The 26,177-nt window shown below is 50.2% G+C and overlaps 1 protein-coding gene and 1 long non-coding RNA gene across 2 annotated transcripts; one reads left to right on the top strand and one right to left on the bottom strand.

Annotated features, from left to right (window-relative positions):
- Positions 1 to 1,170: 1,170 nt before the first annotated feature.
- Positions 1,171 to 4,459, bottom strand: LOC109251912 (uncharacterized). Its single transcript, XR_002073762.2, has 2 exons — positions 4,264 to 4,459; positions 1,171 to 1,698 (listed from the first exon to the last, which is right to left on the bottom strand). It is a non-coding gene; the product is annotated as an uncharacterized LOC109251912 (long non-coding RNA).
- Positions 3,584 to 22,024, top strand: SFT2D2 (SFT2 domain containing 2). Its single transcript, XM_019423896.2, has 8 exons — positions 3,584 to 3,754; positions 6,654 to 6,740; positions 6,982 to 7,067; positions 10,817 to 10,898; positions 12,136 to 12,171; positions 12,256 to 12,314; positions 14,112 to 14,141; positions 16,519 to 22,024. Exons 1-8 carry the CDS (start codon positions 3,692 to 3,694, stop codon positions 16,556 to 16,558), a joined length of 483 nt encoding a protein of 160 aa, XP_019279441.1. The 5' UTR covers positions 3,584 to 3,691; the 3' UTR covers positions 16,559 to 22,024.
- The last annotated feature ends 4,153 nt before the right edge of the window (positions 22,025 to 26,177 follow it).

Raw genomic sequence — 26,177 nt, 5'->3', positions numbered from 1 at the left:
CCCTCCCCTTCCTTCCTCCCTTCCCTGTCTCCCCCTCACCCCCCACCCCCCGCTTTTCCTTTTCCTCTCCCTCTTTGTCTTTCAAAAAATAATTCATTGAGTGAAATTTTCATAAAATACAATGAACCATTTCAAAGCGAACAATTCAGTTGCATTTAGTACAGTCACAATATCGTGCCGCCACATCCCTATCTTGTTCCCAAATGTTTTCATCTCCTTAACCAGTTTCTCCCCAGTAACCCCTCCCCCAGCCCCTGGCAACCACCACTCTGCTTTTGGTTTCCATAGATTTATCTGTTCTAGGTATTTCATATAAATGGGATCATAGAGTATGTAACCTTTTTGTGTCTTTATTTATTTTGAATAGCAGATACATTGGCAAGGTTCATAACTGAAAAGTCAGTAGATACACAGGGAAAAGTTCTCTGCCCCACGGTCACCTGGTTTCCCTCCCGGGAGGTAAAGAGTAACATCAGTATTTTTGTTTGTTTATTCTTGGTTTTGTTTTTCTATCCTTCCAGATGTATTTTACGTTTATGTAAGTAAATACAGATATGTCTACACACATATCCTATCCGTCATGCATCTACCTATCTACCTTTTACCTATTTGTTTGGATCTGATTTTTTTCTCCTAACAACATATCTCAGAGATAGTTTCATATCAATATATAAAAAGCTTCCTCATTCTTCTCTTTCTTAAAAATTTTTGTTTATGTTTATTTACTTTTGAGAGAGAGATAGAGCATGAGCAGGGGAGGGGTAGAGAGAGAGGGAGACGGAATCTGAAGCAGGCTCCAGGCTCGGAGCTGTCAGCGTAGAGCTCGATGCGGGGCTTGAACTCACGAACCGCAAGATCATGACCTGAGCCGAAGTCGGACGCTTAACAGAGCCACCCAGGTGCCCCTCATTCTTTTCTTTCTCACGACTGCCTTGTATTCTTGCGAATGGATGTATCATAATTTACGTAACCACTCCTCCCACTGATGGACTTCTGGCTTGTTTCCAATCTTTAGGTATTATAAGCAATGTCACGATGAGTCACCTTGTACATGGGTCCCTGCTCTGTAGATAAATTAGGAGTCCAATATTTTGGGTTCAAACTCGGATACATTTAGGGCAAGAGAAGAGTGAACATCTGTTACATTTTCTAATAAATAACATTCATGGATTGGGAAACACCCATTAGGCACTGTGCTAAGCATGTTTTCAGCAGCTTTATTGCCATGAAATGTATATACCATAAAATTCACTCCAAGTGTACAATTCAATGTTTTGTTTTGTTTTGGTGTTTTCACAGAGTTGTGCAACCATCACCACGATTGATTTTAGAACATTTCATCACCCCCAGAGGAACCCTCTATCCATTAGCTATTACTTCCCGTGACCCTCTGTCCCCAGACTGTGGAAACCACTCATCTGCTTTTTGTCTTTGGATTTGCCCATTATGGAACTCTCACATATATGAAATCTGAACAGGTGGTCTTTAATGTGTGCCTTCCTTCACTTAGCAACATGCTTCCAAGGTTTATCCATGTTGAAGCATGTGTACATTATGTCACTCCTTTTCGTTGCAGAATAATATTCCATTGTATAGAGTTACCACACTTCATTCATCCATTCACCAGCTGATGTCCATTTGCTTATGGTGAGAGAAGGAGGTCCAACGTCATCCTGTTGTATGAGGACATTCACCGTCCTGGCAGCATTTGTCGAAAAAAAATATGCTAAGCATTTTCTACTCATTAGCTCATCTACTCCCCCCTAAAACTCTAGGAGTAGGTATGACTATTACTCTCCTTTTACAAATGAGAAAAACCAAGTCTTGGAAAGGTTAAATAAATGTCCCACGGTCCCAAAACTAATAAAGGGAGGAGTCTAGACTCAAACCTATATCCTCTGACGCCAGTGAAAGGACTTTGCAAGCTGTAAAGGATTGGAGAAAAGTGTTGTAAACCCTGAAAGGAATCAGCTTTCCGGAGGTGAGTGTGGAAAGGGAGAGAAGAGAGGGCAGATAACCCAGCCTTGAGAAATTCCCACTTTGGAAAAATGAAACAAAGCTCAAGAAGAGCTGGTTGTTGAGAGGGGTCCATGGGACCAGTGGTTCTCAGACGTATGGATGTCACAGACATGGTTTTCACAGTGTGACCCCTGGTACCTTGACCACATCACCAGATCATGTATGCAGCTCATAGAAGGGTCAGGTCAGGGCGTCATGAACAGAGTTGAGGAAGACCAAGATATTTAACATTGCTAAGAATATTTAAAAAAAAATCCTACTCTTTTCATTTCAGAAAACCATCAGTAATTACAGAAAAAAGAACAATTCTCCCCGTGTGTATATCAACACACATGCATTACACCTTGTCATATATTGCATATTAAATATTTTTTTAATGTCTATTCATTTTTTTTCAGAGAGAAAGAGAGAGACAGAGAGAGAGAGCAGGTGAGGGGCAGAGAGAGAGGGAGACACAGAATCGGAAGCAGACGCCAGGCTCTGACCTGTCAGCACAGAGCCCAACGCGGGGCTTGAACCCACAAACCATGAGATCATGACCTGAGCCGATGTCGGTTGCTTAACCATCTGAGCCACCCAGACACCCCCCAATTGCCCTCCTTAATGCCCATCACCCAGTTAGGCCATCACCCCACCCAGCAACACCCCACCAGCAATCCTCAGTTTGTTCTCTGCATTTAAGAGTCTCTTCTGGTTTGTCTCCCTCTCCGTTTTTATCTTACGTTTGCTTCCCTTCCCCTATGTTCACCTGTTTTGTTTCTTAAATTCCACATGAGTGAAATCATATGACATTTGTCTTTCTCTGACTGACTTATTTCACTTAGCATAATACCCTCTAGTTCCTTCCACGTCGCAAATGGTAAGATTTCATTCTTTCTGATCACCGAGTAATATTCCATTCTATACAGACATGCCACATCGTGTTTATCCATTCATCCAGACTGGCATCTGGAACTTTACCCACTTGGAGAGCAGAACTGCGTATTTCTTCATTGGCATAGAAATTCAATAAATGTTTTTTGGAGTGAATGACAGACCAACTAAAAGAATGAATCAGCAGCCCCGGGAAGACAGGGGAGCGAAAGGTACGTTTAAGACGCTCGTGGAGAATGTTCCTCGGACATTACCAAACTACCCGCCTAATTGCAGAACTAGTAAAATTGGCTCCGTTGCAAAGTCCAACATTCGGCTTTCCTCCCCCTTCCCGTCACACAGCCAGCTCCAAGTGCTTCCTTCCCTCCTCTTCCCGGCAGGAGAGGAGGGGGGTCTCTAAAGGTCCTTGAAGGCAGGGATGGTGTCGGTCCAGTTCTGCATCTGTGTGTCAAACATCTGGCATTGTGCACCGTATGCTGTAGGTGCTCAATCAACGCGGAAGGAACGAGGGCCGCGAGGGCGGCGGGTTGGAGTCGGCTGGCTTCGCGGGGCGACGCCTGGTCGCAGAGCCAGGCTGGGCGGCCCTTAACCCCCGAGCGGCCCGCCCCCTACCCCCGGCCGCAGCCCCCGCCCCAAAAGCCGCGGGGCGCCTGCGCGGGCGGCCGCCAGGTGGGCAGGTACCTGGGCGGGGCGCGCCGTGGTTGGCGGGCGGCGGCGGCGGGCCCGGCACCCGGAAGAGCCGCCGACTCGAGCGCAACAGGCGGCCGAGCGGGGCTGCGCGGCGCCGACCGGGCCCGGGATGGACAAGCTGAAGAAGGTGCTCAGCGGCCAGGACACCGAGGACCGGGGCGGCCTGGCCGAGGTGAGCGCGCCCGCTGCGGGCCAGCGGGAACCTTTCCAGGCTTTCCTGGAAAGCAGCGCCGCCCGAGTGCGTCCTGCCCCCGGTCGGCCGGGCGCGGGTCCAGCGCCCCCGCCCTGCGCCGCCACAGGTGCCGGGCGCTCTGCTCCGGGCGGTCGGCCTGTGCGGTGCGCTGGGGCCCGGCGCCCCCTGAGCGTTCCCCGCCCCGCAGGCCCGCTCGGGAGGGCGGCGCCGGAGCAGAACCGCGGGAACGCCCGCGGGGGCAGGCGCCGTCTCGGGGTTCCCCACCCGCTCGCCCCCCAGCCCCGCCGGCCTCCCCGGGCTCCGGGGCCGGGCCAGGCGGGAGGGCGTGCGGGCCCCCGAGAGCCAGGCGGAGGGAGCCGGCGTCGGGGAGGTCGCCTGGGCCCGGCGACGGTCCCGCAGCCTCCCCTGCCCGCTGCCCCCGCGCGGCGGCCCTTAGTTGTGCGCCTGACCCTCCTCCCCCCCGCCCCCCCCCCCCCGCCCTTGGTCACCTCTGGTTGTTGTGGCCCGTCTCCACCGCCGAACCGTGTTGTGTCTCTGGGCCCCCAGTCTGCATACAGACGCTGCAGGCGCCCGGGACCTCGTGAGGCTGCCTGCGTGTTCGCGGGACCGTTCCCGTGGGATGGTCCCGTCCAGCTGCGGTCTGCGCAGCCGCACAGAATGTTCGTTTCCTATTTCGAGAGCTTTTTCGCTCTTGTTTTCCTTTGTGGAAGGCAAAGTAACATTTTACGTTTTTGGTGTGTATTCCGCGGGCCTCGGTTTCCCCAGCCGGAAAGTTCTAGTTCTGTACATGTGAAACTAGGTGATTAATAAAAACTCCTCCGCAGTGCCTAATCACGAAAAGCTACCCGACGAGTTTTTTAATTGATGTCTCACCTTCATAAATACACCTTCAACCTTTAGTTTCAGAGGGCTTCTTTCTAAAAGTATAGGTCTTAGGTTTTCCATCAAGGATTCCAGGGAGGAGGAAGGAAGCAGTGGTACCTTTGAAAGCACAGGAATGATCAGTATTCCTTTCTCACCTTCTGGTTACCAGCCGGGTTTCCTCCAACAATTGTTAGCTTTTCTTTATTTTGGCAAGAGCCTTTCTTTTCCCAATCCCAGAGTCAAAGAGACCTTTGTTCTAACTGCCAGACAGCTTGTGAGCAGATTGCCTGCAAATTCTATCCAGGTGCCTTTTTGTTAAAATGTTTTTCTTCCCTTATTTTGAGAGAGGGAGAGAAAGCCCTGGCATGCATGCTCGCAAGCAGGGGAGGGGCAGAGAGAGAGGGAGAGAGAATCCCAAGCAGGCTCCACGCTGCCAGCACAGAGCCCGACGCGGGGCTCGAACTCACAAATGGTGAGGTCATGCCATGAGCCGAGGTCAAGTGTCAGATGCTTAACTGACTGAGCCACCCAGGCTCCCCAGTAGGGTGACATTTGGATGGAAATTCAGCTTGAGAGACTTGTGGAACCAACATGTCCCTTTCCTTTCTGAAGGAAGAAACCAGAACTGCTTGGAATGCTCCCCTTCTCCCAAATGGAAGTTAGGCCATTCTGTAGCGATGCCGGCCACACCTGGAAGAGCATCTGGTCCTTCTCTTCAAGCTTCTGGTTTGACAGGAAGTTTGGAGAGCAGGTTGAAAACAGGTTCCTGAGTTGGGAGCAGTCACGGTTGAAGGAGTTGCCAGTCTAGTGACCCTTGCAGCTTCTGCCACCCGCTCCTTCCTCCATCAGCGGGTGGAAATGCTGCTGGCCGCTTCCCCCCCCCCCCCACCCCGTTGCTGGATGGAGACTCTGATGGCCACGCGAGGTGAACCTTGTGTGAATACGCTGGGGTGGTTGGGCAGGAGGCAGGACCTTTGGTCTGAGTGGCAGCTGCCTGTCCCCAGCTTGGAGCAGCGGTGGCCACTTTCATGGGGTGGACAGACTCAGAAGGCCTCTGGCGTGACTGCTTGGCTGTCCCCTTTGACATGGGGCGGGGGGCGATCCCTGGGGAGCCACCTGCAGGCTCCCCTGTTTTAGCAGAGTTGTTTTTGGCATCCTTTGAGCCTAATCATGGTAGCAGAGAGTCAGAAGAGTAGGGCAGTCGTGAATTAACTGGGATTTGTCTCACCCTTGGGTGACTTGGCCGATGCCAGCACCCTGCGGCATACCTGTGTGTGCCAGGAGTGAATACATTCAGCCGGGAGCCCGACACGGACGAGAGCCTCAGTCCTTCGAGGTCTCAGGTGCCGCTGGGAGCAGCTCCTGCCGAAGCTTGGCTGGTTGATGCAGGAGACGATGCCCAGCGGACCCAACTGCCTGAGCGCCTGTCCCTGTCTTGTCCCCGTTTCCTGGGCCCCTGCCTGGTGGAGTCCATGCCTTTCCAGTTGACCTCGTCCTGCCTGGGCGGCTCTAGGGTCTGCCGCCTTGCATCACTGGGCGGGAAATGGTTTGTGCCGCAGGCAGAGAGTTCCCACCTCTGCAGATGTTCATCCGGAGGGAGGCTCGGTGACTTCTCATGTGCTGCTGGAGAGGAGATTCATGGATGGATAACGAGCTGGAGTCCATGACTCCCGAGGGCTCTTGGAGCTCTGAGTGAGTCGGATTCTTTGTTCCTGCCTTCCGCAGTACAGACTCACGCACTACCTCTAATTATGTGCTTCCTGGGCGCCTGGGGGGGGGCTCAGCTGGTTTTAAGCATCTGACTCTTGTTTTCTGCTCAGGTCATGATCTGGCAGTTTGTGGGTTCGAGCCCCACATAGGGCTCTGTGCCGGTAGAGCAGAGCCTTCTTGGGATGCTCTCTGTATCCCTCCCCTGCACTCTCTCTCTCATCAAAAAAAATAATTACATGCACCTTGGTTTTGGTGCTATAATATGCATATATGTGTATGTAATCAGTTTTTTTGAAAATTTCAGGTCGTCGAGGCATCTTCGTTAAGCTGGGGCACCAGAATAAAAGGCTTCATTGCGTGTTTTGCTGCAGGAATTGTCTGCTCACTGCTGGTGAGATGTCCCTCTCCTCGCTTGGTTTTTCTCCACCCCGGCCCTCCTTCCCTCTGTCGTCTTCCCTTTCTGTGCCCTGCCTTTTCTCTCTGGCGCTTCATGAGATGCGTGGATAAGAGAGAGAGTTTGGGAGGTGCTGAGGAAGGCGGGGAGGAGCGCGTGTTTCTCCGTGGGCTCTTGCTTGTGTGGCTGTGGCAGGAGGGGGTCCTTGTGTGCAAACACCCTGTGCTTTATCTTCTAGGGAACTCTTCTGCTCTGGGTCCCCAGAAAGGGACTGTACCTCTTCGCGGTGTTTTACACCTTTGGTAACATCGCATCGATTGGGAGGTAACAGTTTTTTTGTTTCTTTTTCCTAATCTAAGTGTAGCCGGTCACGGGATGGGAAAATGGGTGTGGATTGTGCTCGAGGGAGAAGGAGGATGCTTTCGTAGTTCTAAGGATTTGGTGGGAAAAGAGGTCGTTAAAATACATCACGTCCAAAAAATATATATATACATCACGCCCATAGAATACTTTGGTATCTTAGTTTATTTTTGGTTTTTTTTTGTTGTTGTTTTTGTGTTTTAAATATAATTTATCGTCAAATTGGTTTCCATACAGCACCCAGTGTGTTAGTTTATTTTTGAAGTCCCCTGGGGTATAGTTACTGTTGTGATCTTGTGTCTGAGGGAACCGCGCACGGAGCCATTGAATGGTTTCTTCGGGGTTGACCGCACAGCCCTCTCGGCACCCTGGCCTGCTGCGGCCAGAGACTTGAGTGGTGATTTTACAAGGGCCCAGCGGGCCCGAGGCTGCAGATGGGCTGTATTACTATTCTGCCCGCTGAACACCATCTCGCACCTGGCTCTTGGCGCCTGAGGTCAGGGCAGCCCATTCTGCACGCTGCAGGTGCCCAGATACCCCAGGTCAAGTGCAGTTCACGCTTCAGCCACACCTTCGGGCTGAGAGCAACAGTCCTGCTCTGAGCTGGGAGTGCGGGCCTGACTATATGGTCCTCCTGGAGCCTGAACTCTGTGACCTTTCCTCTCCCTCCTCCTTCCCCTGCGTCTCAGTGAATGGTCTCAGAGTCCCAGGTGTCCAAGCCGCGGCCCCCGTTATTACTCACCGTGGCTTGGTGCCAACGTCTTATTGGCTCCTTCTTGGTCCCGTGGCTATTGTCCCTGACTGATCGATTCACGTGCTCAGTGAGTAAGCCCTGATCACACCCTGGGCTGGGCTCTGAGCTCTCAAAGACAAGTGTGGATTGGGTCCTCCCACAGTGGAGCTCACTGGCCAGCCAGGCGGACATGAACTGGTAACATAATAGGGCATGGAGAAAGGGGGTGCTCAGGGAGGGGCAGGTGCCATCATCTGACCCAGGGAGCCAGGGAAGGCTTCTTGGATGTGGTGACCCCCGTGCTGCTCTTAGCTCTGGCCCGCATCACTTCCCGTCTGAACTCCTACAGGATTCCTCTGCTGGCTTCTCTGCCTCCTTTATTGTCCCTCCCAGGCCATTTTCCACAGAGCTGTAGAGCCATTCAGTGATCTCCCTGCCTAACTGTCTGTAGTGGTGCCTCATTTCCGGCACAGGTGTGTGCATGCAGGAGGGGCCCTTCGAGATGTGTCTTCACCCACTTCCACTCCCCAGCCAGGCTGACCTTCTTGCAATTTCCCCAAACTTCTTTGTGCCCATTCTGGGGCTAATTTCTCTGCCTGGAGTGCCGCGCCGTCTGTCTCTCCCTCTCTGTGCCCCACCCCCATCCTTTTGCTCGCTTGTCAAGACTTTGCTCAAAAGTCTCCGCTCCTTCAAAACTTCTTTCTCCTTGTGACCTCTCCCCACCCCACCCGGAATCAATGACCTCTTCTTTCATATGGGGTTCAATCCGAACCTCTTATACATATGAGGTATATTGACACGACAGCACGGATAGCATTTTATTACACTGGCTTGTTAAAAGTCTCTAAGCCACTTGACAAGGGCTGCCTCTGTCTTAACTGTCCGTCCCTAATTGTTCCCAGACCTAGTTTTGGTTTTAGCCAGAAATGTTAACCAAATGAGTGAGTCTTTGACTCTGGTTACCTTCTAAGAGCTTACTTTATGAAGGCCTAAGAGAGTAAAACGCTGGCTCGCCGAGGTGTCTAATCTCGTCTCTAAAGCTCTCTCACATACTAACTTTTGGAGGGTTTTGCTCTGGGCAGACAGCGTCGGCTGTAATGTAGTCTACAGATTGACCATAAATACAGGAAGGAGTGTGTTGTTAGTCCAGAACTATTTAGCAAACCCTAATGGGGTCAGCTCTTCACTGCCTGCAGAAGTAGCAAAGGGAGCCGATGATTATTTCCGGGGTGTGGCTAGGAGTTTATGGCTTTGCCTATAATGTGTTATATTTTCGTAGGTATGCTGCACTTAATTTTGAATGCCAGCCTTGGCTCTCCTTGTTCAGTGTTGGCTAAAATACCTGACTTAAGAGTGAAACTATGTGGGGCGCCTGGGTGGCCCAGTCGGTTGAGCATCCGACTTTGGCTCAGGTCATGATCTCGCGGTTCGTGGGTTCGAGCCCCGCGTCGGGCTCTGTGCTGACAGCTAGCTCAGAGCCTGGAGCCTGTCTTCGGATTCTGTGTCTCCCTCTCCGTCCCTCCCTCTTTCTCTCTCTCTCAAAAATAAATAAAACATTGAAAAAAGAAAGAGCACAGCTATGAATTCAGGTTGAAAGTTACTGGCAGTTTACAGAGACATAGACCTATGTTTTAAATTTGTTGTTTTACCATCACCCAGTAGCTAATGTTATCTGCCGGTTGGCTTGTTAAACACTGGTTAATACCAATTACTCCCCAGGGTGACGCCACATGGGGCATTTCTGCCAGGAACCCAGACACGTGACAGATATGACCCTCAGGGGTTAGGCATGAGGGTCTGCGTGTGGTTCCTCTCACAGGCCATCTCTCAAGTTCCACTCCTCCTGAAAGCACACTAGGGATTTCTTTTGGAGCTTTGGATCCAGTAGATGGGGGTTTGAATGCCAGCTCTTGAAGTTCCTAACTGTGAGATTGTGGATAAGTAAGTTAGCCTTTCTAAGCTTCGTTTTCTCATCTCTGAAAATAAGTGTTATAACACCTAATTCACATAGTTGCTGAGGGATGGAATGAGGTCGGGGATGTCCTATCTGGCATCTAGCAAACATTGAACAAATAATAGATGATACCACCTGTAGAATTATTCTCTGCAGATTATGAAAGAAAATGAAAGGTGCTACTTTTTAACCTAAACAACCTCCACCTGTCAGATGTGGCTTTCTTTTTTTTTTTTTTTTTCTTTTTTCTTTTAGAGAGAGCAAGCAGGGGAGAGGGGCAGAGGGAGAGAGAAATAATATCTGAAGCAGGCTCCATGTTCAGTGCAGAGCCCGACCCAGGGCTCGATCTCCCAACCCTGAGATCATGACCTGAGCCCATATTAAGAGTCGGCCGCTCAACGGACTGAGCCACCGAGGCATCCCTGTGGTTTTTCTTTTTAAAAGTACCCGAGTGTTTGGTTTGTTCATTTGTTTCCATGGGTAGGACGGTAAGGAGGCAAGGCAGCACCCCTTAGAGGGGTCCTCTGACCTGGTGGCTGCGACAGACCTCCAGGCACTTACTGCCTGATGCGCTGGGGTTGGGGTGGGGGGGAGCCTGGATAGGTAACAGATCCTTCCGCCATTCAGTTTTGTCATCTGCCAAGTAAGTACGATGCTTTCCTGTCGTCAGCCCCACAGTTGGTGAAGGATTCCGTGACAGTGATGCACCTGAGGTCCTTAAGCACAGCACTTGGCATGTAGTGAGAACTTTTCACATGATGGCATGTGAGAGACAGAGACAGAGTGCAAGTGAGGGAGGGGCGGAGAGAGGTGTCAGCACAGAGCCCGACCCGGGGTTCGAACTCACGGACCGCGAGATCATGACCCGAGCTGAAGTCGGACGCTTAGCCGACCGAGCCCCCCAGGTGCCCCCACACGTCGGCTGCTCTGACTGCTGTGATTACCGCCAGTCACCTTGGGGGAGGGGATGGGGGGCAGCTTGGGGTTCCGTTCTGGGCTGAAGGCGTGTGTACGTTTCCCTCTTAGCACCGTCTTCCTCATGGGGCCCATGAAACAGCTGAAGCGAATGTTCGAGCCGACGCGCCTGATTGCGACTGTCATGGTGCTGGTAAGGTCTGCCTTTTAGCTGCGCTTGTCAAATGGCCGTTTTTATTTCCGCCGTATGGGATTTTTCTTGTCTTAAACCTAAAGACCGCTTTTCGTTTTCCTTTCGTCTTGACTTACTGCCTGATGCTGGTAGCCACCGTCACACAGGGAGAATTCGGTGTCTGATAATTACCCCCTTGCTGTTGCAGTTGGTGTTAGGGTCCTGCCGGCTCTGCACCCCAGAGGGATTGTGAAATTGGCCAGACTGATGTGGTAGTAAGAGAGCTGGGACACTCTCCTGGGGACGGGGGAAGCCACGCACAGGCAGAGCTTAGCGGGAAGAACCCGGAAAGAGAGAGAGAGTGTGGGGGCGGGGGCAAGGGCAGAGAGAGAATCCCAAGCAGGCCCTGGGTTGTCAGCACAGAGCCCCATGTGGGTTTCCATCTCGCGAATGATGAGATTGTGACCTGAGCGGTAATTAGGAAATCAAGAGTCAGACGCTTAACTGCCTGAGCTGCTCAGTGGCCCCATTCATCCGTTTTTCTGACACGGGTCTGCTTGTTGCTTGCTTTCTTTCTTTAAAAAAAAAAAAAAAAAAAAAAAAAAAAAATTTTTTAATGTTTATTTTTGAGACAGAGCATGAACGGGGGAGGGTCAGAGAGAGGGAGACACAGAACCTGAAACAGGCTCCAGGCTCTGAGCTCGAACTCACGGACCACGAGATCACAACCTGAGCCGAAGTCGGACGCTTAACCGACTGAGCCACCCAGACTCCCCTTAAATTTTTTTTTAATGTTTATTTATTTTTGAGAGAGAGAGCGACAGCACAGCAGGGCAGGGGCAGAGAGAGAGGGAGACCCAGAATCCGAACCAGGCTCCAGGCTCTGAGCTGTCAGCACAGAGCCTGACAAGGGGCCTGAACTCACAGACCGCGAGATCACGACCTGAGCTGAAGTCGGACGCTCAACCGACTGAGCCACCCAGGTGCCCCAATTCAGTTCTTTTTAATCCACATCAGTTCTTACTGGCCGGTTTCGTTTCCTGGGGATTTTAACTCTTCTGCCAAATGTGGGTAACTCGCAAGCCTCCACGTGGGTCCAGTGCTTTGCAATGAAGGGTGCCTTCGGTTGCCATGATCATCACGGAATCGGGTCACTGCAGCGGGAGAAGCATCGTTAACGTTTGCCAACGGTGAAGTCTTAACAGTATTTTTCTCCGTGTTGTTGCTGTATTAATTCGTGTTTTCCCTCTCTCTCTAGCTGTGTTTTACACTCACCCTGTGTTCTGCCTTCTGGGTGAGTGTGTATTTTAATTTCCCTGGCCCTTTCCGGTTTATGCCCCTCGTCACGCACTGTGCGGTAACCGTTGTTTTCTTTCAGTGGCATAACAAGGGGCTCGCTCTCATCTTCTGCATTTTGCAGTCCTTGGCCCTGACGTGGTAAGTGCTGTTTTACGTAGCCCCCTCCCACCTCCATCTCTGACTAGTGCAGCTGAAGGAGATTAAGCTCCACGTGGTGTGGGTAGGAGAAGAGAGAGACACAGACACTTTTCAACTTAAGGATTCTCCGTGGTGCAAGTGAAGTCAGGCCCCGGAGCCAACAGGTGGCGTTAGTGGTCTTGGGTGGCCAGGGGAGGCCGATCATTTGCCCGGTGCGGCATTTTTGTGCGGGGCTCACGGTTGATTTTGAGATGTGATAAATGTGACTCAGTCACTTATGTCCGGTCAGAGCAAGGACGATGAAGCGTTACAGGGGCTGGTAGGAGGAGGCTTGTGAGTCAGGGAGACATCGAAGGAAAGGAGAGCGGTACCGAAGTCGTGATGTTACGTTTGTGATGGAATGAATCATTCAGCAGAAGCACAAAGAGGGAATTGTCAGCAGGAGGTGAATGGTGAAATGGAAAGCCACGCGGCTGTGGGCGGTGGGACCAGCATGTGCACCGGAGGCCGGTTGGCAAGGCCGGGGTGCTGTCGCTCAAGAGCCACGCACGGTGATCGGGCGCTGGAGACCCCGTTATTGGGGGCCGGTGGTGGGGCTGCAGGTTCGGGCCCTTTCAGACGGGCCCAACATCGGAGGGAGAGGGTGGTGGAATCGATGGCTTCTGAGACGTTTCTGTAGTACTCCCGGAGTTTGTCAGGGGATGATTCATGCCTGCCTCAGCAGTTTCTATGGTGTGCTGATCCACTTGGGAAAGTAAGAGGGTTTGCTCTAGGGCAAAGGGGCCAGGGCCGCGGAATGGCTGTGCCCCTGCTCGCCAGACCGCAAGCTGAGCACCCGTCCCTCCCTTTCGTGATTTTGGACTTCTGAATAAATAGACTTCCCAAATGCTTTTTGGGATTTGCTGTGTCCACAAGTGAACGAGCTTCCGTGTACGGGGAGTATGAGAAGAACGATGGCCTGATTTTTAATGACACGTTCTGGGAGTAGGTGCCGAAAGGGTCAGGTTTCATGACTTATGTTTTATTGTGGTTTCTTCTGGGGGCCGAAACTGGTACCCACACGCACTTGCCTTTCTGATAGACTGAATTCGAATCCAGTTTTCAGAGGCTCAGCATTCATATGGGCTCAGGCAGGTGGCCATATCCCTGCCAGGACCGACGGTGTTGTGCTCTTTGCGGGCCGACCAACTCACTCCCTGCCTGACACACGGGCCTGGTCCGTTAGGGTTGTTGCCTCCTCCCTGCAGGGTCCTCCTCTCAGAAGGGGCTGAGCCCACTGGGCTCTCGAAGAATCATAGCATAGCTTGCTTATGTTTTTATCCGTTGAGCAGTTGGTCGTGGGTTTTTTTTCTTTCTGTTCTCTTTTCTTTCAAGCTTAATAGCAACAGAGCAGAAAATTATCCCTGTCAGTTACACTCTGTCGAGGATTTGTAAATATTAGAGGACAAGTGATCAGGGTTTTATTTGGTACTGTTTCAGAATAGGGCTCTGTACCACCTGGATATGTGGGATCTGCTGGCTCATTTGGTTACAGCAGTGACCTTGTGAGGCTGAGGGGACAGGGTTGCTTCCACGTGGGTCTTCTGCCCTTCTTCTCTGGCCACAGACGACCCTACCTCCCTCCCCACCTGAACGTGTGGCACAGCTCGCGTTCACGTGTGGGTGTGAGCGTGCGTGTGCGTGTGTGCGGCCTGCACGCTGGGGAGGGAGAGGGTCACAGCTTAGGGCCCGTTCCTCCCAGTGTGCGATCTTCCACTCCCTCCGTCTAATTTCCACTTGTGTTTGTTTTCGTTGCAGGTATAGCCTTTCCTTCATTCCATATGCAAGGTAAGACGGACTGTATTTCGGACCGTAACTTCCGTCCCTTGGGGCTGATGGTATGTTCGCGAAGGGCGTTTAGTTCAGAGCGCTTTCAGAGAGCACATATCACCTTCATTGAAATTCTTTGAGACAAACAGGTAAATGTCATATACCTGTTTTGTAGATTAGGAAGCCGAGGGTCCTCTCCACCCCGCTCCCCCATGTTTCAGGGACAACAGGCGCTGACCCAGGACCACCAGTTCCGGTGGCGTGAACATTCTCCTGTGACACAGAGTGTGTTGGTGCACACGATCACTCTTTGTAACTTGCAGCTTTGCGGAGATTTGCAAGGGGAATGTCACTTTAATATCACCGAGGAAGAGGGGGAGGCATCTAAACTCATGCCCGTTTTCTCGCGGTGTCATTGAGAGTGTCTGAGAAGAGTTTACAGACGGAAAATAAGCAGGGCCAGTTCTCGGAGGACCAGGGTTTCCTAAGTAGCAGTGTGACCTCGGGCAACTTGCTGGACCCCTCTGGCCTTAGTGGACTCAGTGGATAAGCAGAGCGTCGGACCAGATCACCACCCCCCCCTTCCAGCTTCCACACCGCCTTCAATTGGCCCTTCAGCCATGGGCCTCTCAAAACTGTGATCTTTGCCTGACTCTGTTCTCCTGCAACCATTCGATCTCCACTCATCTCTGTCACCACCTGTCAACTAAAAAAAGAAGGTTTTTCCTTAACCGTGGAGAAGAAAAATCGCATGGGAGCGGGGAAGGAGGGAGAGCAGCCCTGCGTCTTCACGCATTCTGAGTGTGCTGTCGACAGGGATTTGAAGACGCCGGGGGGTGTCCGACGAGAGGTTCACAAGTCCATCAACGCAAGGGCAGCCGTGTGGCTCGGGAGCGGGTTCTAGGGGAATAACAGGAAGATTCAGCCTGCTGACCCAGCCGGTTCGGGGAGATGGGGGGCTGTCTTGGGAAACTAGGTTTTTGCATGAAATAAGCCTGAGCCTCTAGTGAGGTATTTATCAGCTTGCCAACAGGGTGAATGTGTCATCGTGCCCGGACCAGTAGCCTAGTTTGCAGGGCCCGGTGCGAAATATAAATGTGGGCTCCTTGTTAAAAAAATGACGGAGGACTTCACGATGGCAACCACAGGGCGTTAACCTAGGCGTGGAACCTTTGAAGTAGGCGGCCCGGTGCAACTCTACACGTCTCTTACCCACGAAGCTGGGCCTGCGTGGTGCCGTTCTTCAAGGGTTGCAGACTTGACCTGGATCGGCATTTCTGGAGCTTAGGCACAAGTGATGGACCGAATGATAGAAAGCTACTTGTAGCAGTGAATTTCGTGTGCTGACTAGTAGGGCAGGAATCACAGAGAGAGGCCCTGCGCTCCCACAGTGTTCCACAGAAATAGTGGTTATGTGGTGGAAAAGGCTTCTGTGGTCAGATACGTTTGGGTAGAGGTTAAGCAAAATTAGGTGGGCGTTCCAGGTCCTTGAATATGTTGTGTGTGTTGTCAGCTGCCATGAGGGATCTTACTTGGTCGTAAAACCCTTTCTTGTGCAGAGCATCTCCCAGGACTACAGGACAGAACATATCTTAAGAAGTGCAGCTCTAGAAATTATCTTTGTATTAAGGCACAGCGCCCGCTCATGCAAATGCATGCACTTACCCCTGCCTGCCTCCGTGACTCCCAGTATCCTTGGTGTAGGGGCAGCGGAGAGCAGAGGGACTGGGGTGGGAGCCCTGGCACACAGCCGGGTTTGGTGGGGCTGGGACAGTAATTGGGTACCCACTCTTTCCTTCCACGCTGGACACTGAGTTCTGAGGAGTAAGTGCCTGGTGCAGGCCTAATACAGCAGGTTAATACACCCTCAGTCACTCCAGAGAGCCCCCTATGCTAGGGAGCTCCTGACAGCTGTCCCTTAGCAGGTTTCTGCTGCTTGCTTAGCACGAAGAAAGGCCCTGGTGACTATTTGATCTAATGTTTTCAGCGCGTAGAGTGATTCTGGTTGCTATTAAAACACACAGTCCTAAACTCTTGGTTTCTGATAATCTCTACTTTTTCCCCTGTCTTCTCCTTTGGTTATCATGAATGGCTATCGGTTATTAAATACCTACTCCGTTCAGTGTATTCGTTCCTGCGGCTGGTCTTTAGGGTGAGAGGGACACCCCCTGTTACAGATGAGGAATCTGAAACTCAGCAAGACAAATAACTTGCCCACAGTAACACTAATTTGGAGGTGAGGTTTGGTGCCAGGTAGATTGACCCCGTAGTGCAGGTGCTTTCTGCTCCGCAGGGTGCTACTCTGGGTACCCTGGAAATCTAAAGGAGGGGCTTTACCGCTTACGGGGCCTTTGGGGTGATGACCTCTGATTTATCTCTGTGCTTTTCCTCCTAGGGATGCCGTGAAGAAGTGTTTTGCTGTGTGTCTTGCATAACCCACGGTCCGTTTTTGCAAAGCTTTGGAAGAAGGCACCATGCCCGGAAGCTGGTGGACGGTTTTGTAAATACCTTCTAAACCTCTTGCAGACACGTGCCTTTTCTCTCGCAGCCGCGTGTTGCTTGTGAGCCGAACATTGGAGGGCTGCTTTTGGAGGCGGTGTTGGTTTCGCAGACCCAAACGTCTATAGCACGGTGTGAGAGATGGGTTCTGGATCTTAGGGAGTAGAATATTCCTCATGCACCTGTTTCCTCTTTGGACGGTGTTCCCCTGGAGTCTCGTAAATAAAAACCTCGTTAAGCAGCAGCAGATAAGCCTTGGGGAGCCAGTGATCCCCATGGGACGACAGGCAGCGCCATCAGAGAAGGCAGGGGTGCGACAATAAGGGACAGAGTTTGGGGGTCAACGGGGACTTGGTAGACTTGCCCTCAGCGTGGAGACCATCCTCCCCGACCGCCGCCGCCTCACACAGTGTGGACGTGCTTCTGGTCTGGGGTCTGGGAACCAGTGGTTCTCTGCGGTGACCTCTGTATACAAACCCGTGGAAGGCCTGGCCATGGAGTGACCTGGAAAAGGAGCACTTTTTGGTGACACGTGTTGTTTTCAAATCTGAACGTCAGCCTTCTTGGTCTTCTGATTCCACACCTGACGATGATATTTCAGTGCATACTCTTTTTCTCTTGAGGTTTCCTTTCTCCCCCTTACCCCACCCCCCCAATCTTTCCTCATGACCTCTTAGAACTAGACTGGGGACAGAGCTGCGACAGAACACACACGGTTTGCTTTTGCACGAGAGCTGACAGGAGGTGAAAACTCTCGCTGCTCCCTACTGTATTTTTTGGTTTTTTTTCCATTATTTATAAATGTCGCTTTTAAACTGATCCCATTTTCCATTCTGCCCTGGAATGGGGCCAGGGGTGAGTGGGTGGGAAGACAGAGCCCCACTGTGGGGCCCGCAGGAAGGAGGCACGCCTGCCCAGTGACCTTTAAACAAGTGCCAGTGTTTGCACTCGAGCCCCAGCCGCAGACACCGGGGCGGGACGCCGTGGACCGTCGGGTGGTTCCGTTGCTGGCCCCGTCTACACACAGGGTGCATTGTCCCCTGGGCTTCGTCTGGTCCTCACGAGAGCCCGGTGACAAGGAGGTGATGGCTCTGTCACTGGGCAGTCCAGGAAAGCAGGCCCAGAGAGGTTAGCAGATTTCCCTAAAGCCACAGCCGGTGGCAGAACTGGGCCCGGAGCCTGGGTGCCCCAGCTCCAGTCTCCTCCACGACCCCGCGTTTCCCAGTGTGGCTCTGGAGGTGCCTCCTCTAACTGTTTTGCCTGTTCTGTTTTCACCAGCGAAGCCCGTGCCATTTCCGGTCCCGTTCTCTTTACGTCACTGCACTGCCTCCTGCCCAGCCTCCCTTTGGGGAAGCTTCCTTCTGGATCCGTGGGATCTCCGTTGTTCCTTTGTGTGCCCTTTCAGTTCCTCCTTGCTGCCTGACCATCATAAATACCCTGCCTTGATGGCCAGAGTTCTTGGCATTGCAGGGCCTCTAAAGCAAGCCCACAAGTGAAGTGTCTTTGGGGTCGCCTTTCTGTTCTCTACCCAGGTCTGGCTAGTCCACTCGGGTTCTGGCTCCGGGACCTCCAAACCAGAGGCTGTGATGTCCACTCGTGGCCTCCTTGCTTGTGGCCAATTGCTAAATTCTTTCTCCTGTTGCAGCTGAGAAGCTGAGACCTCAGAGCTGCTAGCGTTTTCCTCCGAGCTGGGAGGTATGAGCTGGCCCGATAGGGCCAGAGTGAGGGAGCCGGTCTTACCCAGTCCTCTCTAGGCTGTGGAGGGCACCCTGTTTTATCCCGAGGTCCCTAACCTGCCTTCAGCCAGAAAGGGAAGTTATGTGCTACCTTCTGGCTTTTGTGGAGCTCTTGCACGTCTGAGGCGGCTCCAGGAGGTCGCTCAGATCTCAGAAGTGCTCCAGGAAGGGGCCCAGAAGAGGTCAGGAGTGTCCATTGTTCCCTCTCTTCGGAGCTGATGTGAGGCTAGCCTGTCTCTACGGGCTCCAACCAGCCTGGAGTAACTAAAAGGCTGATCCCTGTGACCCTTTTCAATGTCTGGACTGGACTTTGTGGGACACGAGGTCGAGACACCCTTTGAGATGTCACCAGGGCTGTGTAGCTTGGTGGTGACGGATGTGGGCTTTAACGGCCAACGGGTCTGTGTGTGTTGTGACTCAGTCACATGCAGGTGTCAGGTTGAACAAGTTACTTGAGCTCCGTTCCTCACTTTGCTTATCTGTTTAGAAACAAAGGAGATAACAGTTCCCGCTGGATCATCGTAGTACATCAGTGAGCTGTGTATCAGGTGCTTAGCCCGGGGCCCAGGATAGGTACAGGATATCTCTGTGAAAGGAAGGTATTATTACTTAGTCCCAGAGATAACAGGTGACCTTTGAAGGGGACGGGATGAATGTCCCTGACGGCTAACTTATCTAAGAAAATATTTATCTAGCATTATGTCTAGCACAGTAGACGTGGCCATGCATTGTCTCCTGTAATATTCGCAGTGACTTTGCAGGTTCGTGGCCCTGTTTCCGGCACCGAAGAGAGGGAATAGCCTCAGGGCAGTGGTCCCTCCAGGTCTCACCAGTAGAGGGCGCGGGTTCTTTCATTAAAGCACCTGCTTTGCCCTAACGTGTGGCGTGCGATCGGTTGGCGCGCACACAGCTCCGTCTGGACAGTGTCGGCAGCTTTTGGATGATCCCGTCTTTCAGAATCTTCCAGACTCCTGCATTTCCTTTCTGCCACCTCCCCCTTTGGTTTTCCCTACTTGTTTCTGCCCACTGCACTGTGGGAGGAAGAAATCCATGTCAGATCCGCTGAAATCTGTAACCAGGCAACAGTTCTGGTTGTAAGCACCCTCGTTGGGGAGGGGGGTGAGTGGGGAATTAGAGTTCGGACCCCGTGGCCGGCAGGCTGGCGGCCGTCTTGGCTTCCCTGCCCGCTGTCCTGCCTGTTCACCGCTGGGGGAAGCAGAGGTCGTTGCATTTTTGGAACGAAGGGAACCATTGAGGTGACTTTTTTTTGCTCCTGGGAAGTATGCTCCCCAAGGGGGTGCCTCCAGCTGCATGGGAGCAGTGCCCCCAGTGCTCTTCCCTCTGCTCCCCAAGGCTGGACAGCCGTCCCCCCACCGTCGGAGCCTGCCGTTGGACCCCCTGCCACCCGTCTCACCACCTAGGAGGTTTCCCTTCTGCCCACCGACAGTGCTCACAGGCAGCTCTGGCTGCCAGATCGTGTGTGTGGCCGTGTCCCTCCCTGGCCACTGCTGCCTGGGCCCGGCTGGCTGTTCCCTGGGAAAGTGGGACACCGTCCCCACTTGTGCATTTCCACTGGGCTGCTGATCTCGGTGCTCAGAGCCTCTCTCCCTCGTTGTATGGGGACTTCGTGGGGTATCCTTCTGAGGGCCCCCTCCCTCCCACCCCAATCAGGGTGCGCTCAGGGAGCAGGAAATCAAACCATGAGATGCATCTAAATCAATTACTTTGGATACTTCCATTAGAAAACGTGATGAAGAAGTAAGGCACACCCTGGGAACAGGGTATGGGAGATAACTGGTTTGGCTGCTTCTGCTTTTGAGAGCTCCAGGAGCGTGACAGGTGTGGCCGTGTGTCCCTTGGGGGACTGAGTTAGGAAACTGAACTCAGCCCTCGGGTTCCCGTGGCGGTGGGTTCCCTTTTCTGTGGGGCAGCCCACACCGGGGCTGGCTGCCTCACCTCTTCCCTCCGACAACACCCAACCAGAGTCAGCTGCAGGGTTACAAATTAGTTACAAGTTTACAACCCGTCCTGGACCTCCTTTTCAGCAAATGAAATGCTCATTTTCATTTTCAGCCAATGAAGAAAACCCATGTTTGTAGATTTTTGGCATAGTTTTCTTGATTTTTAAAACCTACAAAATGTTTTGGGTGTTTTAAGATGTCCTGTAGTTTTTCTCAGATAACAGTTTATAAAAAGCTAACAGACCTACATCTGAAGTTAAATACAGATTTATATCTGAAACTCTTGATAGGATATTAACAAAAGAATGTAGGATGTTTGACTTTTTGGAAATTCTTATTGAAAAACTTGGGCGATTAAATCGCGTGCCTTTAAATCACGTACCTTCTAAGTCACAGTTCATGAATTTTAGGAAATTCTGAGATCTGGAGCATTTTTAGTCGAGTAAAAAGTGTTTTGCGGTTTATTTGAGCCCGGTTCCTTCAGGATAGGCTGTGTAGTCCCGTCTGGGCTGTTTCCAGTTCTATCACAGGCCACACTTCGAGTCTCTGCTACACCAGGCTTTGTTCTTGGTTGCTCAGGGATTCGTTGTGCAGAAAGGCCTCACGAAGCTCGAAAACTCAGGCAGGCTGGCAGGGATCTGACCCTAAAGCTTGTGGGCAGAGCCCGGTGAGGCAGACGGGAGCCGCGGGGCCCTTGTTTAATGCACACCGACCAAATACAATTCCATTCTTCCTAGCAGGAGCTGATAGGCTGATGATGGGCTGAGAAGTGCACAAAACATTTTCTGTGGACGGGATGAGCTGAAAGCAGGCAAGAGCGAGTTCACTAGACAGGTGATAGGTAGTCCTCTAGGACCAGATGGGGCTATTTGAAATGAAAAGTCAGTCCACAGCGTTGTCGTAAACAGCTGATGCTGATGTGTGTATTTACCACAAGGTAACCAAAAAACCTTTGCGGACAAACATTCCCCGATTGAGGGGGCTGCCTGGCCTCAACATCCTTGTGAGGTATCCTTGAAGACCAAATAAAGACGTATCTGGGCAGAGTGTTGTCCTCTGTCTGTTGAACTTCCGTGCTGCAGCTAGTGAGCCTTTACTTGTAAGCACAAGTGAATCTTGGCATTTGTTGGACACCCTAAAGGAGAAGTCTAGTTGACTTCCAGTTTCGTGGTCCTTCTGCTGTGAAGAGTGTTTGTTTTGCCTTTTTCAATGTTTGCTTGACTTTGCCACTTTGAACAACGAAAGGAAAAATGTTAAATCCTCCCAGCTCTGATCTTTTGTGGCTTTTGTAAATTCTGATTGTGAAGTTGGGGATAAAGATGTTCAAAGCCCGTGGATAATTTACATGCCTTCAGAACATTGTGCCTGTTGTAATACCTTGAGCTTTTAAAACACTTTGTTAAAACATGAATCGATTTTTGCAATTGTATAGAGATACTCAACTAATTTTGAATGCTGCTGATTGCATAACTGAGTTTTTTAAATCCAAAAATATATTCTTGTCTGCTACTTTTCCTACCTTGAGATTCTGTTTCATACAAGTGTTTCTTTTTTTTTGCTAATGCATCTCAAAGGGAAAGAATTTTGCGGACGATGAAGCTGTTTTTTCCCCCAAAACATTATAAAACTGTTCTTAATTTTTCTTCTCTTGCTTTTTGTTTCCTTCTCCAATAAATGATTGCATTATGGTCTTTAATAAATCTAATACTGTCTCGTATTCATGTTTGTTTTCCCGGGAGTCACTAAGCCAAATGAAGGTTGTATGACTGCAAGATAAGACCCTGCCCTTATTTTGCGTTCGTAGTACGAAGCATGCATTGTTAAGCACTTAAAGTTGTTTTTGAGCTAACTTGGTATGTAGTCGTCTTTCTCCAGTGACTTGGGGATAACATGGCTCTAAGTTTTGAAGAGTTTTGAAGGTAAGAAATGTCAAACGTTTTTGTTTTGTTGGAGTATTCCTACACACCTAGCTGGTTTAGTCACTGCCTAAACTAGTTTGTATCAAGTTGTTCATAATATTTCGCTCTTCTTTTAGTGTTCTAGGATTTGTAGCTATGGTTGTTCTCTCTTTGCCGATGGTACTGGTAATTTGTGTCTCCTTGCTTTATCTTGGTCAGTCGGGCTGAACATTTATGATTTTATTGATCATTTCAAAGACAAACTAGTTAAAAAGTTTTGAGCAGATATTTAAAAAAAATTTTTTTTAATGTTTATTATTTTGAGACAGAGTGTGAGCGGGGTGGTGGGGGGGGGGGGCAGAGAGAGAGAGAGGGAGACACAGAATCCGAAGCAGGCTCCAGGCTTTGAGGTGTCAGCACAGAGCCCGACACGGGCCTCGAGCTCATGGGCCGTGAGATCATGACCTGAGCTGAAATCGATACTTAACTGACTGAGCCACCCAGGTGTCCCACAAGTTTTGAGCAGACATTTGACAAAAGTATATGAATGGCCAGCCAACACCTCTTATACTGTGTTAACATTATATAAGTTAAAGCAGGTAAAACCCAAACGTAGGCTAAAAATACATCCTTCGGTGGTAAGATTATAATGAAGAGTAGGACTTTACACTTCATTTGCATGGAGTTAGGATAGTGATGACCTGAAGTATGAAGAGGTTGGTGATTGGGGAAGGGACACTGGAGGAGGGCTCTGGGCCCTGGTTGTCCTATTTCTCGATCAAGTGGTAACTTACAAGGTGTTCACTCCGATAAATCATTACACTTGTGTTTTTTGTGTACGTGCACTTTTATGATGTGTTTGGTTTCATTGATTTTCACTGTTGTCTATTTTTTATTTAATTGGTTTCTTTTCTTACCTTTGTTTCTTTCCTTATACTTTGGGTTTAACTTTTCTAGCTTTTTAAGGTGGAGCTTAAATAATTGCTTTTAGATCTTCCTTCTTTTCTAATATAACTGAATACCATAAATTTCCTTGGAAGCACAGCCTTGGTTGCATCTCACAAATTTTGGTATGTTGTGTTTTTCAGTTTAATAAAGTTCAAAATATTTTCTTTTTTGCCTTTTTATTATTACTACCATCCACCTCTGGACTGCCTCCACAATCCCAGCTCACCACCCCGCCTTTTCTCCCCTTCCCCCTCCCCCTGCTTCTGGCTTCACCACCTCCTCCCCTCCCTGTCTTTCCCTACCCCAACCTCACACCATATCTCCACTCCCTGCCCCTCCCAAACATGGCCTCGCCCAGTTTAAGATATTCTGCTTCCCTATAATTTCTTCTTTTACACAATGATTGCTTAAAATCTTTTTTTTTTTTTTTAAGTTTACTTATTTTGAGAGAGAGGAGGAGCAGGGGAAGGGGGGAGATGGGGTGGGGAGAGAATCCCAAATAGACTCTGTGCTGTTAGTGCAGAGCCCCACGTGGGGCTCAAACTGAACGAACTGTGAGATCGTTGCCTGAGCTGAAAGTAAGAGTCAGATGCTTAACCGACTGAGCCACCCAGGTGCCCCTTGACCCATCGGTTACTTAGATGTGTGTTTAATTTTCCGATGTTTGGGGATTTTCCAGATATCTATTACTGGTTTGTAATTCTGTTGTAGTCAGCAAACCTATTCTAAATGATTTTCATCCTTTAACGCGTACTGGGACTTGTTTTAGGTCCTGCATATAGTCTATCTTGGTGGATGCCCCATGTGTATTTGAAAAGAATGGGGGCGCCTGGGTGGCGCAGTCAGTTAAGCGTCCGACTTCAGCCAGGTCACGATCTCGCGGTCTGTGAGTTCGAGCCCCGCGTCAGGCTCTGGGCTGATGGCTCGGAGCCTGGAGCCTTTTTCTGATTCTGTGTCTCCCTCTCTCTCTGCCCCTCCCCCGTTCATGCTCTGTCTCTCTCTGTCCCAAAAATTAAAAAAAAAAAAAAAAAAAAAGTTGAAAAGAATGTGTATTCAGCAGTTGGGTGGAGTGTTCTATAAATATCAATTAGGCCAATTGGTTGGCAGTGTTGTTCAAGTTCTTTAAAAAATATATTTTTTTAATGTTTATTTTTGAGAGAGACAGAGACAGAGCATGAGAGGGGGAGGGGCAGAGAGCGAGGGAGACACAGAATCCAAAGCAGGCTCCAGGTTCTGAGTCATCATCACGGAGCCTGATGTGGGGCTCGAACCCACGAGCTGTGAGATCATGACGTGAGCCGAAGTCGGATGCTTAACTGACTGAGCCACTCAGGTGCTCCAGTGTTGTTCAAGTTCTAACCATACTGATTTTGTCTATTTCTATCAATTGTTGAGAGAGACATGTGAATTATAATGTGGATTTAACTATTCTTTCCATTCAATTAGTTTTAAAATACTTGTTTATTTTAACAAAAAAATAAAACACAGAAACAAAATACAAAACACAATAAGGTATGGCTCGAGTTATTTCAAAGTGATGGTATAACCACCACCCAGGTCAAGAAATAGGATATTGTAGGGGCGCCTGGGTGGCTTAGTCGGTTAAGGGTCCGACTTTGGCTCAGGTCACGATCTCATGGTTTGTGGGTTCAAGCCCCATGTTGGGCCCTGTGCTAACAGCTCACAGCTTCCTTCAGATTCTCTCTCTCTCTCTCTCTCTCTCTCTCTCTCTCTCTGCCTCTCCCCTGCTTGCACTCTTCCCTCTCCCTCTCTCAGAAATAACATTAAAAAAAAAATAGGACATTGCCAGCATCTCAACATTCCCTTATGCTCCTGGCCAGTTACTACTTCCTTTACCCCACCTTCAAAGATGACTATCCTGGCATTATAATGTCACTTCCTTGGTTTTCTTCAGAGTTGTTTTTTCCTTTTACCTTTTTTAAAGTTTATTTTGAGAGGGGGGGGGGAGCGCATGAACGGGGAGGGTCAGAGAGGAACAGAGAGAATCCCAACAGCCTACACTGTCTTTTCTCTCCCTGATAATGGCCGGCGTGTGTCTGTCAAATCCATCATCTGAAGCCTTTGCAGTTCTGTTTCTAGTGTCCTTTGCTTTTTCTGGTTTTCCTTTTGTTGTCTTTTCCCCCTGTCTGCCTGTTTTTATCATGTGCTAAGTGCTGCATTTGCAGAGAGCTTAGTTGAAATAATTTGCAGCCCGGGACCTTCCAGAGACAATTTACATGTGTTCTGGCAACTGGTTGGGGGGTACCAGCAACTCAGGGTAAATTCAAGGTGACTACCAGCCAAGGTTACTCCTGGCTCACTCTCCTGGGGCACAGCTCTTCAAGGCCAAATGCAAAGATGAAGGAGCTGTATCAGCTGTTCGACCTCTTTGCACCCTAGTCTCCCCGCCCCTCGAGACTCAGGAGGCCTTCAAAGTGCTTCGGATCGTTAGCCTCCTCTTTTGCCATCGGCAAAACCTTCCCGGGAGAAGCACTGCAAATACCCGAATCGCTTCCCTAACCTCTGTCTTCCTGCCTGTCCTGACCTTGCAGTTCTTTGGTGTCTTGTTGGCTCTCTGATGACTTCAAGTAGATGATTATGTTTTGTTCAGATTATCTGTTTGTCCTCAGCATACGGACTCGTTCCAGATTATTTGATTTGCCATTAATGGAAACAAAAATGCCCTCCTATCACCTTTTGAGGTTCTGTCATAGCCACAAATGACCTTTCTATGTTTTTTTTTATAATTTTTTAAGTTTTTATTTATTTATTTTGAGTGAGACAGAACAAGCATGAGCTGGGGGAGGGGCAGAACGAGGGAAAGAGAGAATCCCAAGCAGGTTCTGAGATGTCAGCACAGAGCCAGATGGTGGGGCTCAAACCCACGAACCGTGAGATCGTGACCTGAACTGAAATCAGAGTCTGATGCTTAACTGACCGAGCCGCCCAGGTGCCCCTAAAATTCTTAGGCTTTTACTAATAAAGGCAATGACCATTTTAGTTCCCTTCTCA

This window comes from Panthera pardus, unplaced genomic scaffold (genome assembly GCF_024362965.1).
Source record: "Panthera pardus isolate Hobbes unplaced genomic scaffold, ASM2436296v1 HiC_scaffold_21, whole genome shotgun sequence".
Taxonomy (NCBI): Eukaryota; Metazoa; Chordata; class Mammalia; order Carnivora; family Felidae; genus Panthera; species Panthera pardus.
The sequence above is the reverse complement of the archived record's forward strand: the minus strand, read 5'-3'. Positions and strand labels throughout refer to the sequence as shown.